We start from the raw sequence: 27,247 nt of genomic DNA, 5'->3' as shown, positions 1-27,247 counted from the left end.
GGAATAGCTTGATGACGTGGGTTGTGGTCTGGGAGGAAACATGGGGAGGAACTTGTGACTTTATATTAAGTGCCAGGGCGGTTAACAGGAAAAGATAACCTGTTTCTGTTGATATAGCAAGGAAGTGTGAATTCTTGGCACATGCGAGATGTCGCAGAGAGGAACAGGCCTACGATGCCTTCCACGTCTCTGACTGACTGGCTCACTGGAATTTCCTCGAGTTCACTGTGGTTTTGTTTGGGTGGCTGTGATGGAGTGTTACAGGAATGCTTTTAGGGACATTCCTGCTGTAACAGAAAAGGTGTTTCTTATTCAAGGAGAGATACTGTTGCATCATAGTGTGTACACGGTGTAGTCTCGTCATTGGCCTCTTGAATAACTGGCCACTAAACAGTTTAGGTTAAGCAGACATACTCTACATTGTGAAACAGTTGTGTAAAAGAGTTGTTCTGCAATTACTCAGTGCTGATGAGCCATTTCAAGAAAAAACATGATCAGGCATTATCTGTCAATGGGTTAATAATGTGCTATACACAAGGCTGCTCAAACTTTCCATTTCTAGAATTCAGCAAAAAAAAAAAATGTAATTAATAAAGAAATTTATTAGACTCCTACAAACAACATAACATTTAGTGGTCACTGTGTGTGATTATTACGTCAGTGTGGTGAGACTTTTACCTCCCATTGCCTGAAGAAATAAGAAAATGCCCATGTTGCGCTTGAGTAATAACAGGTTGTTGACACCACTCACATTACAGTATATGTGTTCACTGTATAGATAAAAAATAATGCTCCGTTAAAATGCTGTACCTATAGCATGGGATTGCCCTCTGCAACCATGCACTGCTCACACACACACACACACACACACACACACTCACACCCATCAGCATCAGAATTTATGGGTGGAATTATTACACTTACACTATTATACACAATTTTCTGATGAGCTTTGCTTTATTGTCATATATTTACTATATATATTGTGAATCATTTCCTGTCAATCCTCTGTGCAACCTACATTTTCTCCCTTACCACAACCACAATATGCCTCAATGTAGTTTTTATTTTCTAAAAAATCCTTAAAGCATTTTAATTGTAAAAAAAAAAATCTATAACTGTAATTGTCATAATTACATAAAGAAATACTACATTTAAAATCAAAGTTGCAAGTAAATTTGTATTATTTAAAAAAATAATTTGCATTGAAGTATTGAAGGCTTCTTATTTAAAATAGTTAACACTGTTATGTACATTGAGTATTGCAGCAGTGGCTGAAACACACACTTCCTCCTCTTCTGCCTCCATCCAATCAATCAGTCAACCAAACAGACACCCAGTCAGCCATTCAGTCAGTTAGTCAGACAGCGAGCCACCTAGTCAAGCAGTCAGTCAGGCATCCAGTCAGTCAGTCAGTCATGCTGCTGTTTGGGCAGGGTGGAGGCTCGTAGACAGGCTCTTTGTCTGAGCAGAGAAGCCCCAGACACAACAGTGGTCGGCCCTGGACCCTCACAATGGCCCTCCACACAAAGGCCCACACACTGGGACAATGGACCGGGCTCAGGGTGGGGGTGGACGGCTGAGCTGAGGTTACCCACCTGCACACTTCAGGACCAAACCTCTCCCGTGACACACACACACACACACACACACACACACAGCACCCACCCATTCAGCTTTAAAGAGCTGCTGCAGGTGTCTTCCTGTGTCTGTGACACGAGGAGGAAGCAGGGAAATGCTGTGCAGTGAAAGCAATAATTTGAGTTTCACAGCAGAAGATGTGCCATGACAGAGACCGAGACACATGTGTAGTAAAGTTACCACAGGTCAAAGAGCGTCTAGCCACGGATTAGGGCTCTGCTGTTGGCATACATCACTCACAATGACAAGAAATGTTTATGTAAAAGCACATAGAAATTAAAACATTACAAGTTCCATTAGAGGTAACATGGATTTGTTTTACTAGGTTGTGTTTCTATTAGTGATTTTTTTCTCAGTTTTATAATATTTATAACAGAATCTCATCACTAAATATTAGAACAAAATCAATAATTATATAAATGTATTTAAAATATAATATGATAAACACAGTTTTTAAAATCATGAATTCCCAATTTTAGATATAGATAAGATGTACAAAAATACACTTCCTAAGTTGAATGCAATTTCACCACTAAGCATAGCACATTTTACAAAAAAATATTTATTTTTTAATCATTAATAATTTAAAATAAATGTAAAAACCTTATTAGTGCCAGGAACAATTTAAGATGAAAATATAATTTCAAACACACCACACCAGAGTCATAAGTGAAAACACTCTCTCTTGCTCTTCTCTCACACATTCACTTGCTTACACACACTCACACAGACACTCACAGAAATACAGATGCTACAGAGGCCAGTAAATAGTAAAAAACAATTGTAGTTGCAGTATTTTACCTTGCAGTTGAGAATCCTATTCTGAGCTCAAAGCACTAATATATATATATATTTTTTTTCCCCCATGAGAGCCATTCCCATAAATTACTGAATGTTACTGGCTGCAACAAGTGGTCTGCTTTCCCCACTCTCCTTTTCATTGGATGACCAAAGTGTCAATCATCAGCCCACTCAAAACGCTGGTGGATTCATATTGGGAGTGTCACTACATTGTACCAGGATGCTTCCATGCACAGAAATCCACTCACACAGCTGCTACTGCAGCAAACGCTCCGCACTTCCAAAAGTGTGTGTCGGACTTTAATAGTGATAGAAAAATGTTGTGCTATATTATATTTATTTCCTCAGGGTTAGCTTGGTAAATGTGAAGTTTTAATAGGTAAAGCCAAACTCTGTGTGTGTGTGTTATGGTGAATTTACACCAAGTGTAAAAAGCAACCACAAGTCAGATAGATTTAATTTTCTCTTTTAATTGATTGCAACACATTTTATAACCACACATTACAAAATGCACATCAAATATTTTATCAGGCTCAGTTTGCAACCTTATTAAGAAAAGAAAAAAAAAAAAAAAAAACCTACCAAAAATATGCTTTTACAAAATAAGACAATTATAATAAAGTAAATGCCACTTTGGATAACCGTAATCAAAAACCCATTTTTTATTCTACATAAAAAAGCTTGACATAAATAAGTTAGTATAATTTCTCAGTGTTTTTACAAAATTATGTACATAGGTACATTGCAAAGATTTACACAAATACACAGGCATGGGGACTGCATTTCTGAGACAAGCTGTTTTCTCTCTCCATCCAGGTGTACACTGGTCTCTTTGAATATAACCCACACTTTAGGCAAATAAGGGAAGCTTTTAGATGCTCACATCTGCATCCTCAGCAGGCTAACAACATTGGTGAAAAAAGTACAAACATGAATGGAAATTTAAGTCTAGGTTATCACAAAGTAATACAATGTGAAGTCAATTAAGGAGCACAGGCGGTGCTGGCAACCATACTGAAGCAACCATGTATTTGGTATTGTAGGACATTCAACCCTTTTCAGAAAACCTCCTCTCTGAAGAGCATTTAAGGCTGATGAAACAAAATGAATATAGTCAGAGAGAGGATGACTTTACAACACAACCTGTGCAGTTTGTATGGTCTTTGTCCTTCAATATCTGAGTACCTCACAACTCCAGAGGAAATCAAACACACCATTACAATGTAGCTGAGGTGTGCAGGAGAACTTGAGAAAAAAAAAAAAAAAAAAAAAGAGATCATATTCCAGGATTCAATTGATGCTAAGAGCACCTATCACAAAATAAATATTGGGTGATGTAAAGGAAGTCCTGACAGAAATGTTACACTTTTTTCCTGTTTTGTTTTCCTGGGGAAATAGGTCATTTAGGAGACCCTGCACTTGGTGACACTGAAGTGACCAGAGGAAGGAAAAAAAAATAAAATAAAAATAAAAACCAGATGAGCTACATGTACCGTTCTTCACTGCTAGGTTAGGATGATGACGGAGTGAAGATACACTGTTAAGAAACTGTAAGAAGCCATGATTTTTGTTTTAAATGTAGCAATTAGGGACCGTGTCAAAGTCACACTGCCTTTCAGAAAATAAAATAAAACAGAAACAGAACAGCATTTTGGAAACATGTATCAAACTACACTGCAATTCTTCAAGTCAAATCAAAATTCACACCTTTTTACATAAAGGATTTGTGTTCAAATCATAATGTTTTATGTGCTACATATGGAGAGAAATATAATATAATATGTATATTTATTTACACACAGGTAGTAAAAAAAAAAAAGGAGCAAAAAAGGAAATCAAACCTAATTGCACACTGCTACATTGACTGCTTTTAGAGGCAGTAACTTTTTAAATTGAGTGCCACAACTTTAGTGTTTCTATTCAGTGCTTCAACAGCGTCCTCCCCCGTCTTCAGGAGAGCTGATATGTTTCTGATGCTGTGTAGTTCCTCTTCCAAACTCAGCCAACACTGAGGTTTCCCATGTAAAAGGGGAAATACATCTTCGGCTCTGTGGGGGGGGGAAAAAATAAAAAAATCAGATGAAAGAAAAACAATTTAAAAAAAAAAAAAAAAGGGACTGCAAGGTTAAGACTAAACTCCATGACACAGAACTTCATGCATCACTTACAGAAAACATGTTGCAAATGAGTGAGAATGGACAGAACATGTGTGCACAGTTTTCAGTTAAAAACATGGAAAGTGTGTGTTGCTCTATGCCCCCTTGCACTTTGACAAAAGGAGGAGGAGGATTCACTTGGAAGCAACAAGACAGCATCCAAAAATATGTCGTGAATACACTGCAAGGTGCTGCTTTTCTCCAGTGACAGCAAATCAACTGATGCTAGAATTGTTTGTTCATATGACTCTATACAAAATATTATAGGTGATATTATAGGTGTAAAAAAAAAGCAGGTGGAGTGATTTTACACTAGCACTGTCTTGAATTTTACACTTTCTATTAATTTATAGGATTTTTTTGTTAGTTTTTAAAAAAAGGTGGCTAGCATAAGACAAAAAACAACTAGCAGCTATGTACACAAAAGTCTAATATTTTTCAGAAAACCATAACTCGTGGTGCTTCTTCTTCTTCTTCATCAAAAACATCATGTTTTCTATATCTTTCAGTTTTCTAAAAATACATTCTTTTCTACAAATTAAAAAAATATATACTTAAAAAAAAAAAAAAAAAAAAAAAAAAAAGGCAGGTTTGGGAGTTCATCCTTCACTGTTCTCCCATCCTGCCACGACAGTACAGGCTGAGTCCATGCCTGCTCCCCTCCGCCGCGGCCGGCAAGCACGCCTGACTTCAGACCTGCACGGCTCCTCCGCTCACTCTCCGCCGGCAGAGACAGATGCGTGTGTTGTAACGTTAGTGTGCAAAGTGTGTGCAGCGCGCTCACACACACACACACACACACACACACACACACACACACAGAGAGACCAGCCCCTTCCCGTCCCTGCTCGGTGCTGAGGGCAGTGGCTGCTGACGTGTTACTACTACACTGTTGTTCAGCGCACTTGTTGTTTACAGTTTAGTCGGAAACTCAGGCTCGCCGAGCAGGCAGCGGTTTGTAGAAAAAAAAAGGTGTAAATGTGTAGCCACGGTTTTACTCTAAACTCCTCTTGCGCCAACCAGAGTGCACCGAAACAGGCACAAATACAACTGAAAGCTTTGGTAAACTCTACCAGCTGCGGCAACCACTTTCACTCCCACTACTACGATTGCTGTTAGTACTAGTACTAAATGAATGGGACAGCAAGACAACACATTTTAAGTGCACACACACACACACACACACAGAGGAGTATTTTGCTTGCCAAAGCTGCACACTTGTTTGAAATTCAAATTAGAATCATTGTTTAATCTGAACTGCAAAGGGGGTTGCATTAGGGACACCGCCTGATGAAGTAACACAATAAAGATTGAAAAGATAGAGTTTCATTTACATCTGTCTTTGGAGGCAAGCAACAGCTGGAAGAGGGGGGGGGACGTAGTCTGTATTTTCTACCCTGACGCTGGTAAACAACCCAATACTTACACCATTCAGAAGCCCGTATGAAAAAAAAATTAAATCTCATTTAAAAAAAAAAAAAGAAAAAAGAAGTTGCATCAAAGGCAAAAGTAGTTCCTTACCCGTTCCTGTCCTCACGTTTGCCTCTTGGGACTGGTCTTTCTGGGTGTGTGTTCTGCAGAGTGGGTCAGGCTTGGACAACTAACCTCATCTGAGCTGGTGTGTGACCTCTTATTTTGGGCCGAGGGGTCTGCAAAAGCAAAAGTCTCCGTCAGTTAAAAAAAAAAAAAAAAAAAAAGGAAAAAAAAAAAGGAAATAGAGAGAAACTTATGTCCAATTTAACTGCAGTGCTTCATGTTTGCACACCCTTTAAAAGATGCAAATTTTTTCATTCATGTTCCAATTTTAAAAGCTAATTCAAAATAATATTGGGTGCACTTCAGCCTGATGGGCGACATACCACCACCGTGTTCGATATGTTGTAACAAAACCCAGCCCCAGTGAAAAAAGGGGGCATTTTGTTACAAATCTAGTACCGTGACATGCAGGTCTTTTCCTCAGCCCGGTGCACTGCTCCGTGCACTCCATCTGCCCGTCTGACCTGGCGGTATCTTCGCTCGGAGCTCGGACACAATTATGATTCCCATTTAAATCCACGTTGTTATTCCCAGCAGAGCAGACGCCCTTCTCCCTCCTCGGCTGCTTGTTGTAGAAATTCGGGACGTCTCTGCAATCCACTAATTCCCACTCGAGCCTGCCGTTGGCCAGCGGCGTGTGATTGGCGAAGTCGAAGCCCCACTTGGCGGAGGCAGCCTCTTCCATCTCCCGCAAATGTCCCTTTAAATCCCTCTTTAACTCTTCGTGATCCACCGAGCCGAAGAGGCTTCTGCAGGCTGACGGTTTCGGGTGATCCGACACCCGGGGGTCCGTCCGCTCCAACGTCGGGCTCCCGTTTGATAGTCGAACATCTGACATTTTCCCCACAAATAAAGACAATATTTTTTTTTTTTTTTTTTTCCTCAAAACAGCCGGGAGCGTCCAGTTTTCACGAGAAAAACACACCGCTCAAATTCAACGGGTATCTCCTCGTCGCTGAGCAAGATCCAAAACAAGCGTAAAACGACTTATGCCATGCATACGTCGAGCTGGAAACGGTAACGGCCGCGGTGTTTTGAAGTCCAATGTAGTCTCCGCAGATCATCAAAACAAAGTGCTCAGGAACTGAAGCCGCTCTGTCAGTTTCGTCCCGTAGTGAGAGACACGGCAGACAAACCTTCTCAGTACCCAATATGGCGATTGAGAGATGTACTTGGGATTGAGTGGAGCTTGACTGAAGGGAGGGGGGGGGGAGAGGAAAAAAATTATTGACACACAGAGGTATTTAAATGCGAAGAAGGCCGCTCATTGGTCAAAGCGCTTAAACCCGCCCACTTCTCTTAAGGTGGACCAGCTAGTTGCGGGCAGGCTTGCAACATCCAGCACGTCTGTGTATTCCACCAAATCCAAGTTTTTCTTCAAACTTCAAACTGCTTTGGCAACGAAAACAAACACTGAAAATGAAAATTGCAAACTGTTAGCATGTCCTCAGAAAGTTTCAACACAAGATTACTTTGATTACTGTTTGACAAAGCCTTTCTTTTCTTTTTCCTTTTTTTAAAAGTAAACATGTTGTATTTCATTTTTTGTCCAATGAGAAATGACGTTCTCATACGTTGACATTTGTTTTCTATTTCAGCTGCCAGATTAGAAAAACAGATTATTTTGGCTAGTGATGAAAGCTGCTGACACATTTAAATATTAACCGGTAGGGATGTATAATGCAATTTTGAAAAACTGCATCCTAAAAGCAAAAAACAAGCCTAAACTTCAGGATAGAGTTCGAGACATTACAAATCTTTGCTTTAAATGACCGCACTACCTGCATCTACAGGCCATGTTTTTTTTTTTACCTGAACCAAATATATTTTAAAGACATACCGGTATAAAAATAATAAAATATATATTTGTATACAAATACAAAATCAAACGGCTGCCAAAACAATCGCCAGTAAGATTTGGAAAAATAAGTTGTGGAGGCAGTTTTTTTTAAACAAGCTGTTAAAAATGAATTGCTTATAAAAATTCCACCTTAAAAGAGATGACATTTTTGAAAATACATAGGCTAGAGCTTCAAGGTGTGGGCCCTCTGCTAGATTAGGTATACCCACTTAATGTAAAAAAAAAAAAAAAAATATCCAGCTATTGCTAAAAAAATACAAAAAACATTTCTGCAAATTGGAGAACTGTGTATCTTTATGACATGGTATTTCCAGCAGTTCTCTGGAGCTGAGAGGGTGAGTCAAGGTCAGCACACACCAGACCCTGTCCTCATCTCCACCGGCCCACAGGAGAAAAAGAGAAGACCAGATGTATTAGGACTACAAAGCCACGCACATCTCCACACTGAGAAGTCTGCAAATGCAAAAAAGCTAAAATCCACAAACAAAAAACAAAGAATGACAGACAAGGGCCCTGTGTGCTGAAAGTCCGAAAAAGTTATTTACACCACAGTGAAAAACGTATGTACTTTACGTACTTTAAGGAAAAATCTAATGCCAATATTGAAAAAATATTCTACTAATGGAAATATAAAATTTATGGATTGTAAAAATAATCAACAAGCAACATTAGTTTATTTTGGAATTTATCTAAAAACCCTGTTCTTCTCTTTCTGGTATAGTTTACACCTTCCACCACTAAGACAGAAGAAACAGGAACATTTAGACAGATGCTGGCCTCATGTTCACATCAAATTGAAAGAAACACGATTTGCTTAAAATAGAACCATGACCCGTTTGCAAGAAATGATGCAATTTAATTTTACTGTGAGCAATTATTAACCTATGGGGTCACAGCAGGGTATGTGGTGCAGCTGTGGGTGCCTGCAGCACCATCATTATGGCTGGGACACTGCTGCCCCCTAGTGTTCAATTTGCAAGACCTCTGTAGCAGAACAAAGTCAGCAGGCAACAATCTTTATATCAAATGCTTTTTAATACCATAGCTTTAGATAAACATCACATCTGTACATATACATATTTATATGACAACCACAGGCAATCACTAAGGGTTTAGGCTACGCCAAAAACCCAGTATGTTCCAAAATATCAGTCCATCCACGTCTCCTCACTGACCCTGCAGGGGTGTAGTCGCCTACCTTCCCAGTAGGTCCATCATAGGTCAAACTGGTCCCTTAAGAGAGCAGACAGCATCAGAGGCTGAGCCACTTGATGATGTAGAAGTTCCTCTTGCCCACTCTGAGCAAAGTAAGTCCATTCGATAGGATATGGAGTTTGGGGATCAGTACCTGCTCTGGTTTGTCTGTCCGCCTGTGGTTGATCCACACCGCTCCCTCCAAAACCATTCGATACCTGCACACAAACATTTTAACAGTCAGTTAGTACAGGGTTTGCTCTCCATAACTTGTCTGAAATAGTCACAACATTACCTTGCATTGCTTCAAAACACATCATGAACATGCAAACTTGTCATCCATCTTTACACACCTTGTATTCTAAAGCCTACAATCTGACTCAAGTGTGGATGTAAATGAAAATTTATTCCAACCAATATCAAAACTGCAGTGCATCATCACACACCTGGCAGATTATACGGTGTACTGTGCTCACACTACACAGTAAATGGCTTAAATAAATAATTGATTCGCTGAAACTGTTGGCAATTAATTTTCTATCAACTTAATATGCATTGCAATACCGCATGCAATACCCCATGTATTGAACACTTACCAATATAAAAAGATCGAACTGCTAAATTGTCACGTAATACATGATTATTTCATGGAAAGAAAATGAATTGCCAATAATTTTGGCAAATTGATTCGTCATTTGAGCTGTTTATCACCGCAAACTGCCAAACATTCACCGGCTCCAGCTTCTCATGTAAGGATTTGCTGCTCTTCTCTGTTTTATATCATACAGCTTGTATGTGCTGTTGGAGGGACAAAACAAACAATTTGAAGACATCATTATAGGCTGCTGGAACACTGTGAAGGACATTTTTAAAATAATTTTCTGACTTTTTATAGAAACAGTTAATCTAAAGAAAAATGACTAATTAATCAGTAATGGAGAATAATCATTAGTTGCAGCTCTACACAAATATGCACTTAAAAGTAACTTATTAGCATTACCAAATAACAGGATTTGGTTATGTTCTAAAGAGCCTGCTCGTCCTAATAGCAAAAAACACTAATTTACATATAAAATCGTGTTTTTTGCACAGGTGTTAAGATTTGTGCTGCCTCGCCAATGCAATGCAGGTGAAAGGTATTTCAACAGCAACATCTGACACGGTGACTCATTTACCTTAATAATGCACAGAACTGTTTTCTTTGGAACCACTTTCTTCAAAAATAAACAGTTTAACATTCATGTGGGCACTCTGTGGTAATTTAGTTTTCAACAGAGATGGGCGGATGATACCGAAGCTCCAAAGCTTGTTTCACTCCCGCGAGGCGCACTGATTCTATACATTGTGCCTGAGCTCGCGTCAAATGAAAAATACAACGTGACTGATGACGTCCGAAGCTTCTAATGCCACTGGTGTTTCAGAAAGCGCTTCATTCAGTCTGACAGTTTTGCAACTAAAACTATGTGATCGGCACATTAGTGGGATAAGAAGAGAGGAGAATAATTGAGAAATATTGCTTTGTACACTACAAAGACATACTAAGTATGAGAATAATTCCACCTGTTACCAAGTAATAATGTAATAAAAAGGTAATAGGCTAATTTAATGAATATCACTCTCCAATCACATCACACTGCGACTCATGAAATGTCAGTTTAAAAACATGAGCCCACGGTGGCACCTGCACTAAACTACACCAAAAAGGCACATCATATTTTGTGTCAGCAAAAATGTTTTATATCTATAGGCTTTTTGGACAATGCATAATTATTTTACTGTAACATATTGTACAATAACATCTATATTAAATGCAGCAATAACTATTAACATCTGCGAGGTGATCGAGTCTTGAAGGGCTGCTATAAGTTTTACAAGCCACCAGATGTCACTGTGTTTGCTGAGCTTGAAATTCAGAAGCTTCAAATCTTTTTCGGCATAAATAGAAAGAAAGCTTCATAAGGCTTCATCCGCCCGTCACTAGTTTTTAATGAAGTAATTTCTTATAAACTACTGGTAATGTCAACCCTAGAATAGAGTTGCGAAGTGAGAGGGGCCACTGGTTCTGGAAGTGTTTTTCTTCATTGTGTATTCCCATTTAAATCAAATCAACAAAAACTGGCAATCTGCTTAACATATTGCAGAAACACAGAACTGTCCCGTAACAGTCATATAGGTTTATGTCAGGTTTCAATTATTTCAGCTTTGTTTCTGAGAACGTGACCAAATTTTAAGCTCTGTGATTGGAGGTTTCTTGCTAAAATGCACCTTGCGAGGTGTACTTAACTTTGCACAAGCTTGTACCTTCGTTCCTTGTAACCTTAGTTCTTAATCTTATGGACTGACGATCTGGGAGAGGTCCATGCCGATCCAAGCCGTAGAAAAGCTCCAACTGTGCATTATGTAACACTGATTAAGGGGAAAATGAATGGGAATTTTACTTTCGGAACCAGGGGCGTTCGAAATAGCTCTTCCCACTTTGCAACTCTATTGGATTTAACAAAAGCAGGACTGGAACCTACCCTTTGGGTCCCTCTGGGATGGCGTTGACCCTGCGGCAGGTGTCTATCACAGTGGTTCCCGGCTCCAACAGCAGCTCATGGAAGGGAGCCTCCCTGAAGAGCTCCTGAAGCTCCTCGTCACTCATTTCCTCCAAGGCCTGCACGCTGCTGTGGTACAGCGCGTTGGTACATCTGCAATGATCATATTAAATATGACTTTTCTTCTCTTTTGTCCCGTCCGCAAGGAGGTCAGAGGTCATGGGCAGCTACAGAACAGCGACGCTAGTGGAGTTAAGAATTTGGTGTCTTCCTCAATTACTTCCTGCTGCATTTAATAGGGTGACCCAAATAAAAAAATAACATGTATAAAACTGTAAGAAATGATCAAGAAAAATGACATTGAATAAAAGAGCATTAAATACCACATTCAGTACAAACACACACACACACACACAGCATGTTCTGACCTCTTTGCACTCTCGAGGCCCTCCTTTCCATGCACCAGTTTCGTCACCTCGGCAGCCAGCCGTTTATGTGCGAGGCGTTTACCTGGATCCTCTCTCTGCTGCTCCATCAGCCTCTCCACCTCTGCCAGAGGCAGGAAGGTGAACAGCTTCAGGTATCTGCCAAAAGACCCCACAATATACCTCAGCCTCCTGTCACAGTGCACAGAATACCCACATTTACAGTGTGTTAGATCCTACCTCAACCAGCCAGATTAGGTGATGGGCGTACCCATTTATCAGGTGCTTTCAGATTGTGCACTGTTAACTTATCTTTGTAAGCTAAAGCTATCATCAGACTTCATCTTCACCTACCCTTCCACACTGGCGTCAGGCTGCCTGAGAAAGAACTGGTAGAGTTCAAAGGGAGACGTCTTGTCTCTGTTGAGCCACACTGCATTGCCTGCCGTCTTCCCCAGCTTGTCCCCGACAGAGCTGGTCACCAGCGGGATGGTCAGGCCGTACACCTCCTCACCGCTCACTCTGCAGAGGAATCGGGATTTATTAACCGAATGTTGCATGTCTGGTGTGGGTATTTCAAAACCTGTGAGTGGAATGGTCCACATGGATGAATTGCTGGTGCCTTTTTGCATGCTTAATCGTAAGGCGGGGCAATAATTCAGCTTTCAGTGGAATCAAACTGGGATGATATGACATGATGATATTGTGTTATTGTTTTCAAAATTGTGTTGTTCAAATTCATGATTTCAAGCAAATTGTAATTAAAACCTACCAAAATGAGATACTGGAGATGTTTTACATGTGCAAAGAATTTTGTCTGATCTGCATAATAGCACATTCACTCTATTAAACATCAATATGATTATTTAATAATGGATTTTGCATACATGTGCCATCAGTGATGTATCGATATAAAAAAACATTCAGATTATATAGTCACAGGACATTTCTCTTGTGAATGAACTCATAGCAGACATAACATCTCGCAGCTGGTCGGTGCCTCCAAGGTGAATGTTGCAGCCTTATATTTGGTTCAGGTGGTAGAAATCATAAGCTTCTGCTGATTAACAGCAGATTGCCTCCAGTTTGATAACTACACTAAGCTATAAAATGTGAGTTATGAGCTTTTCTGAAGATTTAGGTGATATTATTGATTTTTAGTGTGTCACTAAGGCCTAAGACAGGGTCACCTTGGTGGCTAGAATTTGGCAGGTGTCCGCAAAGCAGGAATCAATATAAATTGTGTCGATTTTTTGTTTGTAATGCGTTTTACTAAAATAAACTGCTGCTTGGTAGGTTATAGGTGTGCAGAATTTAAGAGTGGCTTCTGACAAGTCACAGTAGACCCGTAAAAGTCACATTTTTGGTGTGTATGCAATTACCAAGGTTCTGTGACATATTAAATGAACAGGATTTTCAACGAGGTTTGGAACAAAGCTCTCCCACCATGCAAAACAAGAGATATTGCCGCTACAATAACCTGCGGAGCTCTTTTCGAGTAGGATGGACATTTACTTGTGAATGAACTCATGGCCAGACATCAGATTGCCCAGCTGGTCGGTGCCCCCGAGCTGAATCTTGCAGCCGTATATTTGGTTCAGGTGGTAGAAGTCATAAGCTTGGAACACCTGGTAGGTGAACTCTGTCAGGCTCATACCGTCTGCGCTCTTCAGCCTGGACTGCACGCTGTGGCGGCTGAGCATGGTGCCCATCCTGAAGTGCCTTCCGGCCTCCGACAGAAACCCCACCACGCCCCAGTCCTTGTACCAGCTCAGGTTGTTCAGTACAGTGGCGGTGCCCAGCTTACGGGAACTGTCGTGGAAGTGCAGTTCGTGGTTGGTGAAGATCCTCTGGATGCTCTCCCGGATGCTGCGGGTGCTCGCCTCCACGGTGTCCGCGGACAACCGCTCCCTCTCGCTCGTTTTGCCGCTCGGGTCTCCGATTTGTGCCGTGGCCCCTCCGAGCACAGCGAGGACATGGTGCCCGGCGTTTCGGAAGTGGAGCAGGCCGATGATAGCGAGCAAGTTGCCCACATGGAGGCTGTCGGCCGTGGGGTCAAAGCCGCAATATACAGTCTGAGGACCGGACTGGAGCAACCGAGGGAGCTGGTCCTGCGCTGCGTCTTCAGGGAAGGAGTCCTTCAGAATACCGCGTTTATTTAGAGAAAAGAGCAGTCCGTTATGTGCAGTTGAAGAAATGTGAAACTTAGACCTGAGTGTGAGGCAAAGACCCGTTCGCCTAGGCAGCATACAGGATCCATGCCGCGATGCATAACGGCAGGTCCTCGCCATGGACGCAGCCATGTTGGACAAAGTGACAAGAACGAGGAGGAGGAGGAGGAGGAGTTGAGGATCATGGATAGTTTGTTAGGAGCAGAGCGCCCTCTAGTGCACTGGTTCTAAGAGAAGGGAAGGGGGTGGGGGGATTACCAACAAAGCAAAGTGGTCAATTGTCCTGAGTTCCTGCAGATGGCCGGATTTACCCACTTGGGGGCCGTGGCGCAAAAATGAGCCATGGGCCCCTATTGACCCCCTGCACCAACGCCACCATTTCTCTCTGCATTGGATATGTATAAACAAATAATTTAAATCTGGAGCCACTCAGTATTCCAGCACTGAAAGAACTATAGGCTATCTATGTGAATATTGTCACATAAGTCACATAACATATCCCTCAAGTATAATTTTTTTTAAATAATATTTTGTTCAAAATTTTTTGCATGATTTCTCTGTATCTTAGATAAGTTACACTACAGTTTCACTGCACACCCTAAACCTGAATGTGAAGGTGTTTTTTTTTTTATTGATCCAATACAAAACAGAAAAATGTTAAAATGTTCCTGTTTAAGTCAATATGGTCTGTCAGTGCAGGTCTGTTTCGGGTCTTAAGCTGTGCCTGTTCTAAGTGCTGTAGTGCCTTACCTTTGCACACATGCAAATGTTATTTTATGCCATTCATTTCTACCCTCCTTTGTAAGTTAAAAAAATGTTTACTACTCATCAACTGAAATAATAACAGCGTAATGTAATAGAATTATGACAATCCTTGTTCCCTTTTTGCTTGTATCTATGGAATCATTACTTCTGCCTTCATGCATGTGGACCTAATGTGCTTACTATAAAAATCACAGCTAGGTACTGTATATAGACAGTGAAGTAAAATGCAGTATGTGCACCTAATAGTTTGCTCAATTGTACAAAGGCAATATATTTTAGTTGCAGGTTTGACTGTAGACCAATAGATGGCGAACTTGCATGCGGTCCGGTGTAGTGACTGCCCAGAGTTACAGCCTAAAGACAAGTACGCATTTGAATGTTTCTAGATGTATTTTTGTTTGTGAAAATTTAACATTAATCTAGCAAAGAGACATCTTAACTATAGACACCTAGCTTAGGTGTTAGAGGAAAAGAGGGTGAATGTCATCACTAATAAAATTGAGTTATATTAACTCTAGTTTTGTCCATTTAAATTCAAACAAACAAAATGCAAAATGTGGTGGATTTTAAAATCATTTTATTTTGAAATCCATTCAATGTCAGCTTGTTCAATTGTTTAAATGACTAGATATACAATCATCAAACATTTACAGTATTGTTACCAAGCCACAGTACACATTAACACATTCAAAGACAGTCTCTGTTGTCTCTTTGCACGACACTATAGCCACAAAAAGAAACTCCATGAAATCCAAGAAAAAAAATAATCAAATAACCTAATTCCTATGACTGCTGCCCCCTGGTAACATTTTTTTCTGTTAGATTTGGAAAATAAAACTAAAGGTCCTGTTAATCAATATTGTTGTTGGTGTTCGTGTGCTCTAAGGCAGAGCACTATAGACTCATTCCACAGAGAAAAAGAGAGAGAGGGAGGAACAGTATCTTTCTATGTCCTGAGCTAGTTCAACAAAGGAAGACTAGGTTTCCCTGATACAAGTTAAAAAGTCCCTTGTCAATTCAACACAAAACAGACATTCCTAAGGGTAAGCAGACATCACAAATTTACATGACTTCTCCTCAGGGGCCTGGCTCTAGTGTTCCAACCATTTTGTGTTTAGTCTGTCCTTTTTAAAGCAAATATTTCATTGTTAATGTTCTGTATGGTAAAATGAAGCACTTCTGAGCCTCTGTCTTGCTGTGCATAGGATAGTTTCCTAAATCTTCTGAGACATCACTTCCTCTGCGTGGCCCTATTGTGTCACACACCGCCAATTGTAGCGGACAACACCAACAGCACTACAATTCTAAAAGTGTGTGTGTGCACAAGTCAAGTCTTTTTCTGAATCTCTAGTGTTTTATGGCATGGACACACTAAGGCACAGATTATTTGTGGTTAATCCCGAAGCATACCTGGGATCTCCAAGTCCCAGGAATCTGCGAGGGGAAGAACCGAGCTGTGTTGACATTCTATCAGGAGATATAATAAGTAAGTAGAGGCAGCTTGAAGGTCAGTAATCTACTCATGGCATAAGAAATGTTTGGTGAGTTAGTACAATATAGCAGCGAGTGAGGAGAGAAAAGTCAGACAAAAAGCGTGACAAAAACAGGATTATAAAACAGCATATACTGCATTTTCATAACCACATCTTCTTTACTGTAAAAGCATGTGATGTGATAGCATATTATGAGTGCATTCAGTTTTTCTATTTAATCAACAGAGATGTGATGTGCCAAAAAAAAAAAAAAAAAAAAATACAGGTTGGTTTGTTCAACAAGAGTAGGCAACTATGGATGATTTCTGATAATGATGAATTTCTGTGCATACAGTATATTACCCATTTTTTTTTTTATGTGCAACCTGAGAACAGAGTATAAAAAGAGGAGACCAGTATTGTATGATCAGTGCTGAGCTGTAGCTTTCAAATGATAAATGTAGTTTTCACTGTATTCAAAACGGTGCAGTTTTAATCAACTGCCCAAACTTGTGAGCTGGTACAGCCCTGCACAGCCCACGAGTGCTGTCAGTTTAAATCAAAAGAGCTTAATTTAACAGATAAAGGAAATACAGTTGAATTGAACTGCATGCATTCTGCAGCATTGATGGTTCTCTATCTAAAAATAGCTATTAACAAAAGGAATGTCCCCAGCGGGATTCAGATCTATGGATATTCAGATTACCAGTTGCCCTGTTACCCTTAAGTCTATTTACACTGCACTCTTCAGTCGTGCCATTTCAAATAAACAAATATTTGATTTAGTCATACATATATACTTTAGTATAAAAATATCATCCAATTCAATTAAAACACAAGTATGTGGCATTTAAGCAACAAGAACATACAGTACATAATTACATTTACTGTAAAATTTCAAACATTTAAAAGTATTTACCAAACGGAGGAATACAAAAGTTGATCATCATTAGTACCTTGTATACCTCATGAGTTCAAAGTTGGAGCGAGCAGTCAGTGTGATCATTTCAGCTATGTACAGTACACTCTGTTTATACAATGTGATGTAATTATAAACACAAGGTCCATTTCTTGTGACTGAATTTCAATAAATTCATCATGATTTTAGGAGATTTTGGTTGGTTAAGCAGATGGAGGAAAAGCATTCTCTCACAGATTTACATATATGTTACCCATCAGCCATGCATGCTTTCATCATTTCCTTATCATTGCCTTACTGTAGGTCGTCAGTGTAGCATGTTCATTTTCTACAAAAGGCAGTATGACAACAAAATGCAGGAGTGGCCTCTTCACATGCACCGTTATCATCATAGTTAGAGGACAAAAACATCTAAAGGATAGGTTTGCCTTTGTCTTTTGATTTTGACAGTTTGTCAAAAGCGAACCAGGCAATGTTAGAGAAACTACAGGAGCAAAACAGAAACCTTGTTCTGTCACCCAAAGTGACAAGTTTCTGATGATGAAAACTTCTAATTGTCGAAGTATTGGTTTAATCTATGAGGCCATATCATTATGATTTTCTTCTATGAAAAAAAAAAAGAATAATGTTTGCCATTGCCATTTGCCATCATATAAATTATGTGCACATAAGACCCCTGAATCTTAATCAACTGCATGTGTTATGAGGGCCAAACACAGCTGGTGAAATACAATAGAAAGCAGAAAGACTGACAGGAGAAGGCGAGACACAACATTACCAATTGAGAGAGAAAAAAATAATGAGATATAATTTTGAGGAACAAGGCTTCACTGAGTGAGAAATTAAGAAACAAATGAATGAATTTCTAGCAAATCTGCTTTAAGTCTGCCTGTATTACGGCTGTAATGCGGTTTATCTCGGTGTTAGCCCTTGAATACCAGGACACAAAACAGGATGGAGTGCCAAACGTCTGTTCATGTGTTTTGTGAAAAAGGCATTTAACAGAGGCCCAGTATAAAATAGTGTCATATTAACATATCACAGGTGTGTTTGTACTTCAGATGTGCTCTGTGGTGCATGTACAAAATGAATATGTACCTGTGATCATTTCAGTCTTGAAAAACCTATTTTTGCTACCTTATTCTGAAGTGTAAAAATACTATTGCCTGTACAGTTTGTGGTTGAGTGTTACATGATGATAATCCATACCAAGTCTCGATGCTATCTTGTTAGGAAGAGAAAAGCATATGAAAGACATTGATAATTTCCAGTACAAACAAAGTATGGCTTAGAAGACTTACAGTACAAATAAATGATTATGTTCAGGAGCCTGGTGGCAGCACAGTTGTGTCTCTGGATATAAAAAGGTAAAGAAACATGCTGGAGGGCTGGTGCATGGATAACCATCACCAGCCAATTTGGCAGAAGATGCCTTGCTTGAAAACTGTATCATTACGGTCTTAATGTCGCTGTTGCCACTGAAGTAATTTGGGTGTTGTTAGATATGAAGGTATACGGCTCTTTGCTTTTTGACATCAGTACAAAAATCTACTTTCAAACACACTGCTGGAGTGGCAACTATCAAGTTCACTTTCTTTCCTCATTTTATAGGGCTTTTTAAGGGTCAGGACAGGGATAACCATGGAGGTCACCTCAAAGACTTGAAATTAGCATTTAGTGTTTTTATCCAACAGTTTGGTCAGATATTGCATACACTGGTATCTAGATAGGGGCTCAATCAATAGTAGATCACATCTCTGCATACACGACTTTTCTGCCTATGAAGGTCCACACAATGGAGTGGAGAGCACTGTGTCAAACCAAGAGAATCAACAGGACCTGTTGTGTTGACCAGAAGCCAAAGCTAACTCTTGCTGCATTAGAATATAAGTGGTTCAACATAGCTTATGGAGGACTCTTTTTCTTCTGTGCCTGAAAAAAATGGAGATGGTTTGTAGAGTGCCTCTCCTGGTTATTCCTCCACAACCCTCAGTACATGTCTCTGTAGATCTCCTGCAGGAGTGGGTGCAGTGAGGTGTCCTCTGTCTTTTTGATCTCCTGCACCAGCTGTGCATGCTCAGTGACTAACTGCCGGAGGTCAGCCAGTTTCTGCAGCAGCTTGGGGAAGAGGAAATTGTCGTCAGGGTGATTGGCCAGCAGATGGAGCTGTAGCACCTGCACAATGCTCTCCTGCATTCTCTCGATGTGCGCCACATTCACCAGGCCTGGTCGGTCTAATCACAGAGGAAGCAAAAATAAACCTGAGTGAGACGGCTTAACCATAATCTCCTGTTGGAATAAAAATATTCAATAGCACAGTAGTACCAGAGTGCCTTCACAATTTCTGCAATTTGTGTAATATGAAAGTGTTTGTTTTGAGATAGAGCAAAAGTCCTCAAAGAGCAAAAGAGAAAGAAGATATACTATTCCATACAGCAAATTAATTGTTTAAACAATGTTATTTTTCCTGCATCCTCACCTCCACAACAGATGATAGCGGCCACAAACAGAGCCAGGTCACTGTCATCCAGCTCCAGCCCGTTAAATTTCATTGCAAACTGGAACTTTGGCTCCATCATATCACTGAACGGCCGCCGCAGGCTCTTGAGGAATTCCCGGGTGATGAAGCCTGAGCCGTACGCTACAAGAAGCCCGTCCTTGTTCATACTGGAGGCAAGCATGGCGAAGAGGGCCTCATACACGCCATATTTCAAAAGAGTCACCTGATCGTTCAGGTCCAGGCTCGAGAACCCAGGGACGGACTTTGCAAACTCTGTGAGCTCGGTGACGGTTTCCACCGACGTGCACTGGCAGCAGTGGAAAATCCGAACTTCTGCCTCCCTGTCCTTCAGCGCTCCCGCTGAGCCGACCATCTTTGACACCAGCGTCTGCTCTGCCAGCTGGAGGGTCTCCATGTCATGGATGACAAAAGGCTGTGGAGAGAATTACAAACTCTTATGAGTGATGTGTAAAGTATGGTTAAAAATGGGTTTCCAATTGAAATGCAACACAGTCAGTACAGTGTGTACTGTGATTTTGGCCTACATAAATAAACCTGACCTGACTACATAAATATGGAAAAAGCTGAATCAGCAAATCTCTCTTCGTGAAAAACTGTAGTGACTATGGTGTTTATGCATAATCTTTACTGAAAGGAGAGGCTAAGCCCAGAGCCCTTATTGGCACTTGAATGTTTCCACGGTGACATAGTTGCTCTCCTTGACCCTACCTCCATATAAATATGACATATGTCATTCAACAATCAACAGAGGTTGGAAGTGAAATTAATTTCTCTAGAAATATAAGCACAGTTGAAAGTAAAGCAGTGTCAGAGTAAAGAGGGCTTACACCAGGGCAAACTCAAAATGTAAAAAAATAACAAGAGAATTCATTTGAAGCTATGGCCCAGTTGACAAATACTCACTTCATAATAAAAAGATGTATACACAATGTCAAAAATGTTCTAGAGGTACACTGCTTAAAGGTAAGAAGCTGTGTAAGCTCATAGTAGCAGCGATTGATTCTAGCTAACAGGTGTTCTTAGCTGTGTCACTATTCCCACTGTGGACATGTTCCAACATCTGATGAGCAGCTACACCTGCTTCTGCACATGATATCACAGCTTTGACTCACGAATGCTGTGCTAAATGTGGGCTAGAGTAGCAGGGGAACGTATGTGGGACATGACACAGAGCTGTTTAATTTTGTGGTACTACGTCAACACAACACTTGATTATCAGATAACTTGTAACAGATCATTTACAATAAATGATAAGTTGATATAACAAACAACGTATTTCTGAACAAGATTTATGCCAAATTTTATAATGCTACAATCTACATTTTGTTAATGAAATATTTCAGAATGCCTCAAAACAACACTTTGTGCGCATGCACGTTGTATTCTAATGGATATACTTTGCCTCTTTTTGGGCTCTCTGTCTGAATTGATCACAATCATAATCTTATTGTCACCATAACCTCAGAGGAGACCTTGGTACTTCAGTGGGTAGAGAAAGCTACAGAGCCCACAGTCCTTGTTGACTCTTAACATTTCCATGATGACATTACTCTCCTTGACCCTGCAGCCACACCCTTATGGATGCTCAAAGGGGTTTGTAGGCCATTTTTTTCTATAAATATTAATACAGTTTATACTGAAAGCAGAGTCAGGGGTGCTACACTGATAGCACTACTCTTTATCTGACTAACTGCTACAACACATTTGGGAAATAGAAAGTGGATCTATTTAGCCTTATCATGATGTTGTATATGCTCCAGAAGCTGCCTGATAAAAACACTGCAATGTCTCCACAAGACTACAGCAAAAAAACAAAAACAAGACAAGAATCTACTGCCATGCTAACAGCTACTTAGTCACAATGATGCTTTGAGCTAAATGCTAACGTCAGTATGCTAACACGCTTACAATGACAATGCTAACATGCTGTCTGAGCAGGTAGGCTATAATGTTTACCATGGTCACTGTCTTTGTGTAGCATGTTAGCAATGTATTTCTTTTTGTAGGTATTTGGTCATAAATCAAAGTACAGTATTAGACATATTAAAATTTTGGTAACTTCACTTGGATTTGAACTGTTTCGCTGTTGTCTGTAGATGATTAGCAATAAAGTATATGTGACAATTCATGAATATACCCTCACCAAGATGTTTTTCGTGCCTAAACCTAACTAAACCTTTATTTGTGAAACAGCTGAATTGTTGAATCTCAACTAATAAGCTGTTGAAATGTTACAGATACTCTATAAACCATCTGTAGGCAGACTATCCAAGTAAAGTGTAACCAAAATCCAGAGAGCCTTGCTGTTAGCATGGCTAAAAATAAGAATAATACATAGCTTTTCTCAGTTATGATTTGCTATGCTGAACTTTCTCATAGAACTCAATACAAGGATTAGCTATTGACAGAATAATCAATAATGATAATAATTGTTAGTTACAACCCTAGTGATAATAGTTATAATTTCTAAAAGGAAATCTCACTCTTATTTCCCAATAAATTCCCAGGTGTATCCATATCCAGTGTACAGCTCAGACCAGAGCAGCAGCAACAGCTTGACATTTCTTTAGCTGCTTGTTTTTTAGGGACTTCAGACATCCAGTGAAAACTGTATGTACTGTTAAGATGAATCATACCACAGCAAAACCAGTTAAGTCAGGTGATAAAACTAACATTCACTGCACACAAAGTAGAGCCAACAGTGACAGAATTATGGCTCAGTATTCCACCCAGACGTTGAGTCTGATGAGTCAAACCTGATGGAAAGTTTCTGACTCAGGTACAGGTATTAACTGGTTTCAAAATAAGTTGATGACGGAGGATCCACTTTTTCTACAAGGGTAATTAACCATTTGATAGTTTTTAAACAATAAGTTGAATGTTTTCTCTATCAACTGTCCTCTTGCAACAGTACAGTATCTTCAGCATTTCAAAACAGTATATCTAGTATGAATATTTATTTAAATTATTCTTAAAATACTGCAACAATGTTAGAAGGGTGTTCTTTCATACTATACTGTTCACACACCATCTCGGAATCAAAGTTAGCAACATGTCAGCATTTGTACACTGGGCTGTGGCAAATGGTAAAATAGGACTTTCATGGGAAGTTCCACGTTGTATAAAACTGCTGTGACACCATGAATGAACTCTAAAATCAAGCATGGATCAAACAATATGTGCATTTCTAACTGACTGTTTTCCAGTGGCTGCAAACCCTAGAGACTCCCTCTGGACTCTAAATGGACACTTATCCATCTAGAAGCTTTGATCTCCAGAAGCAGTGGGGTAGGTCTGTGTTTGAAAGTGCATGTGCACTTTGACTGACCTGTCCCTCTTGACCTATTTCACACCTACACACATCCATCCATGGAATTCACAACAACTCTGGGCTGCAGTCCCTGACCCTCCCCTTGTCGACCCAGCTTTTCTGATGAAAAGAAAATGAAAGAAACAAGGCTGCGAGGGAATGCTTTTGGTGAGATTGGGGATGGGTGATAAAAAGAGCACAGGCATGGAGGGGAAACAGGCGGTGGAGGGAGAAGTGATGGACTCATACACTGGCTCTTTATATTGTTTCGGTGCAAACAGATGTTTCCTTGTCCAGCTTGTGTGTTGCATTACTGATTGAGCAAGTTATTTCTGTCATTGGCTGGCAGCACATAATCTCTGAGGTACCGGCTGCTAGATCATAAATAGACATTAGTTTGACTGCAAATTTTGAATGTGCTCAGAAGGAGGTTAATATCATTCCAATGGGGAAGAAATAAATTAAAAGTTGCAAGACAACATGACCTTGACCTGTGAGGAAATACTGGTAATGAGAAGAGCCATGAACAGGAAATCCACACACAAGCAACACCTTTCACTCACCAACCCATTAATTTAATCAACGTACAGGGGTGCTGGTCTTGCCGGTTAGAATGGTTCGAGCCTTGGCCTTGTTCATGTTGAAGTTCTTGAGGTAGGCCTCATAAATCTGCCTGGCCAGCGTCTTCTGGTCAGCTAGCTGGGGGTCTTCCACCTCCCTGTCCCCCGTTACCATCTCCGCCTTCAGCTTTAGCTTCTCTGACTGGGGCATCCGACCAAAACGGATGGCTGTAGAGAGCGAAGCAGACAGAAAGTCAGACCAAGATTACAGAATTTTGCCAGTATAAAAATGTCAAGTCGCAGATTAAATGTACAGTGCAACAAATATTACAGACAGGCAAAAAATGCAATGTAAATATTAAATATTATTATGAAATATTATTATGAATAGCAACAGCCCATTCAATAAAACACAGAGAAAACTACTGTATAAGGACAAAGAGAGGACACAAAGTGCTTTAAAACAAACCCAGTTTTGGAAAATGTAAAACAGCTTAAGCTCCACAAAACCACAATAATCACTTATTCAAGATGCTGACATCTGGAAGGATCATTTTCAATATCTCTACAAAGACATCCCACTAAGTAAAATGAATCCAAGTCAAAACATCAGCACAGAAAAAAACATTAAATGTATCCAAAAAATATTAAATCTGTCCAAACAAAGCATGTGGAGCAGTACCACTGGAAACATAGAAAGCAGTGCTCAGGCTATTCAACATCTTGCTGTGCTCACTGTTTTCCTGACATCTGGTGTCAAAGCCTTATTTCTCCCAATCTATGGATCTGAGTATTCTGTGGTATTCTAAACAAGAGAATTTCACATTTCTTTGACAAACATAATATCATAATCAGCAAAGTTCTAACTTTACACCTGAACGCCGACCACAGACCACATATCAAGTTAAAAGCGTGTACCAAAAAAAAAAGAAGAAAAGATTTAAAATTTGACAGATTTTCAAGCAGTGATTTGACTGTGGCATTCCTCAATATAAATGAATTACCATTACAGCTGAACCAAAGTCACCAGGCCATAATTTCAAAGTCAGGGAAGTTACATTCTACTTTAATAAAGATTTATTTATTTATTTTGTTTATATAAAAAAAAGACTACAGCAGCAACTAGATCTGCAAACAACACAGTGCCAGTACTTGACACACACACTAAATCTAGTGAAAACAATCTTCCAAAGAGAGGCCAAAAGGTCAGGAAAACACAGACCAGTTTACCATAGAAGGTACTTTCAAAGACAAAAACATCACCTATGTCTACTTAACTTTTACAGATGCAGGCAGTCTCACCCTGGCAGTGAATGCATCTAAAATTAGTTTTAAGAGTCCTCTGTGCAATAAAAACTAAACTTTATGAGCGATGGCGCAGCCAGGTGGCAGCCCAGACTCAAGTCTGGTGATGCACCTTCCTTTTGCACAGCGGAAGGAATGTAAAAATCACCTGGTTTAAGGTAAGACCGCTCAGTCTGACTGAGTGTTCGTGTGACCGCTCAGTCGTGTTTATGGCTGTTTTGTTGTTGTTGCATTTGGCAGGCTGTATGATCAATAAATGTTAAATATCAGGTCCTGTATAACGCTACAATGATCTCAGTGTGGCGCTTGGTAGCTTTCAATTATAATTAAGTGTGATACATGGCACAGCAGCAGCTTTGGATGGATGGATCACTAGTGTTTACATGTTGTTTCAACCGCCAGCGACAAATTGGATAATTTTATTATTATTATTTATGTTTAGATACACACATTTTGGCCATAAGCAAACATCATAATCTAACCTTTGTGCAGCACCATACCACGCAGAAAGACTGAACAAGATACTAATTACTTTGGCCTCAGCCGGGCCACCCCTATGACAACAGTCTGGCTCTGCCACTGTTTATGAGATGCAAATTCTGATTAAATTAAATGTATAGTGGTGAAGTGTTCATCAGCTGGAGCGATGGGAATCCTAATAAATTAACTCCAAAGTATGGGGTCCACTCAGTCATCACAGTTGGACTGGATGGGAAAACAGAAATACTATGTGCAGAATTCTATTGTCATATTACACACACCCACCAAAATGAAGACCATGTTAATCAGAATAACATTGATAATCCATTTATTAATTAACATCCACAAACATGCAGTGAATTTTTGGACTCACCTTATTTATCATCTAAAAAGCCCCAAAGGCACATTTACTTTGTCTTGTTGCTTTGGTAGCATTTTTGTAAACTTTCATGCCAATAAAGCACAAATGAAAAAAACCCCAATAAGAATGGAATCAATGTCCATTCAACAAAAAAAAGGTAAAAGGACTTTTATTCATTTTTATGCATTACAGCAATAGAAAATTATGGATGAACACAACACATTAATACATCTTACAAGGTGTGTTGGAAGTGGGCATCAGTTGTGTGAAGTGTTCTTCAACACTATACAAGAGTTGTTTTTCTACAAGAGGATGCTGGCATTTCTTAGACGGCCTGATCCCATGTGACTAATGAGATTAGAGGTGAACTGTTTTTAACCTCTCCTCACCAATTTCGATGGGCACAAGCTGATGCACACACACATACCGCTCTCTGAGAGCCCAACATCCAGCTGCACATACCGCCTGCATTTACAATTAGACTATAAAACGACTTTACAAAACGACTATAAAAGCATAGAAGGAAATCTCATGTCACTGTTTTCCAACAAGCCACCCACTGTTGAAACAAATCCAGGCCAACTGAGCAGGACTGAGCAGGGATGAGATACAGGAGCAAGCAGACAGCATGAGTGCCAATTGGACTGGACAGGAGCCAAGTCAAATTAAGAAGAGAGGAAGTGAGTGATGTTAAGCCGAGCATAAGTCCATTTCCTAAGAGCCGGTGTCAGTGGATGATTCTGTGAGGGGGGCTAAAGGTGGAAAGAGGACAGTGTGTCATTCCATTAAATCATCTGTTTCAACGACTGATTTGTGGAAGAAGATTCCAGCCATTTCCAGTAAGACTTATTATTGCTATGGAGTTGTTATTTTCTCACAACCCGCCAAAAACTTTGTGTTTAGCTTGTCAGTTAATGAAATCTGGGGTATTATTAAGTTAAGAAACGTTGATGCTGTTGCAACGGGGTTCCACAAGGTTCTGTGCTTGGACCGATTCTATTCACCTCATATATGCTTCCTCTAGGCAATATTATTAGGAAACACTCCATAAACTTTCATTGTTATGCGGTTGATACCCAATCATATCTATCAATCAAGCCAGATGAAACTAACCAGTTAGCTAAACTTCAAGCATGCCTTAAGGAAATAAAGACCTGGATGACCTGCAATTTTCTGATGCTAAGCTCCGACAAAACTGAAGTTGTTGTATTTGGCCCCAAACACCTCCAAGA

The 27,247-nt window shown here is 39.9% G+C and overlaps 3 protein-coding genes across 4 annotated transcripts in view; all 3 read right to left on the bottom strand.

Moving 5' to 3' along the window:
* Positions 1-2,892: 2,892 nt before the first annotated feature.
* cdkn1bb (cyclin-dependent kinase inhibitor 1Bb) lies at positions 2,893-7,321 on the bottom strand. Its single transcript, XM_044194386.1, has 3 exons — positions 6,534-7,321; positions 6,120-6,247; positions 2,893-4,490 (listed from the first exon to the last, which is right to left on the bottom strand). The coding sequence occupies exons 1-2, from the start codon at positions 6,970-6,972 to the stop codon at positions 6,132-6,134; spliced, it is 555 nt and encodes a 184-aa protein (XP_044050321.1). The 5' UTR covers positions 6,973-7,321; the 3' UTR covers positions 2,893-4,490; positions 6,120-6,131.
* Positions 7,322-9,011: 1,690 nt separating this feature from the next.
* yars2 (tyrosyl-tRNA synthetase 2, mitochondrial) lies at positions 9,012-14,520 on the bottom strand. 2 transcript variants are annotated; one of them, XM_044194383.1, is made up of 5 exons: positions 13,667-14,514; positions 12,506-12,673; positions 12,155-12,310; positions 11,709-11,879; positions 9,012-9,407 (listed from the first exon to the last, which is right to left on the bottom strand). In XM_044194383.1, exons 1-5 carry the CDS (start codon positions 14,452-14,454, stop codon positions 9,248-9,250), a joined length of 1,443 nt encoding a protein of 480 aa, XP_044050318.1. In that variant the 5' UTR covers positions 14,455-14,514; the 3' UTR covers positions 9,012-9,247. The 2 variants fall into 2 exon arrangements, with proteins under 2 accessions (XP_044050318.1, XP_044050319.1); XM_044194384.1 differs by lacking the exon at positions 9,012-9,407 and adding an exon at positions 9,427-9,987 and having other exon boundaries at positions 13,667-14,520.
* A 1,127-nt stretch (positions 14,521-15,647) lies between these two features.
* Positions 15,648-27,247, bottom strand: part of pparab (peroxisome proliferator-activated receptor alpha b) — a 33,506-nt gene continuing 21,906 nt past the window's right edge. The window contains exons 5-7 of the mRNA XM_044194385.1: positions 23,898-24,097; positions 19,958-20,411; positions 15,648-19,712 (exon numbers count right to left, since the gene is read on the bottom strand). Of these exons, the coding sequence (XP_044050320.1) occupies positions 19,468-19,712; positions 19,958-20,411; positions 23,898-24,097 (899 nt within the window). The 3' untranslated portion in view covers positions 15,648-19,467. The remainder of the gene's footprint in view (positions 19,713-19,957; positions 20,412-23,897; positions 24,098-27,247) is intronic.

The sequence above is a fragment of the Siniperca chuatsi genome, linkage group LG4 (assembly GCF_020085105.1).
Source record: "Siniperca chuatsi isolate FFG_IHB_CAS linkage group LG4, ASM2008510v1, whole genome shotgun sequence".
NCBI classification, from domain to species: domain Eukaryota; kingdom Metazoa; phylum Chordata; class Actinopteri; order Centrarchiformes; family Sinipercidae; genus Siniperca; species Siniperca chuatsi.
Note: the sequence above shows the minus strand (reverse complement) of the source record. Positions and strands in the feature narration are given on the sequence as shown.

What these genes read in the sequence shown, in the direction of transcription:
- cdkn1bb (XM_044194386.1), bottom strand. Translation starts at nt 6,972, where the DNA reads ATGTCAGATGTTCGACTATCAAACGGGAGCCCGACGTTGGAGCGGACG. An exon ending in GAAAAGACCTGCATGTCACG is followed by an intron (nt 6,248 to 6,533) that starts GTACTAGATTTG and finishes TTGCTTTTGCAG; the next exon opens with ACCCCTCGGCCCAAAATAAG.
- yars2 (XM_044194383.1), bottom strand. Translation starts at nt 14,454, where the DNA reads ATGGCTGCGTCCATGGCGAGGACCTGCCGTTATGCATCGCGGCATGGA. An exon ending in CCTGACGCCAGTGTGGAAGG is followed by an intron (nt 12,311 to 12,505) that starts GTAGGTGAAGAT and finishes GTCTTTTGGCAG; the next exon opens with ATACCTGAAGCTGTTCACCT. An exon ending in GGCCTCGAGAGTGCAAAGAG is followed by an intron (nt 11,880 to 12,154) that starts GTCAGAACATGC and finishes TGATCATTGCAG; the next exon opens with ATGTACCAACGCGCTGTACC.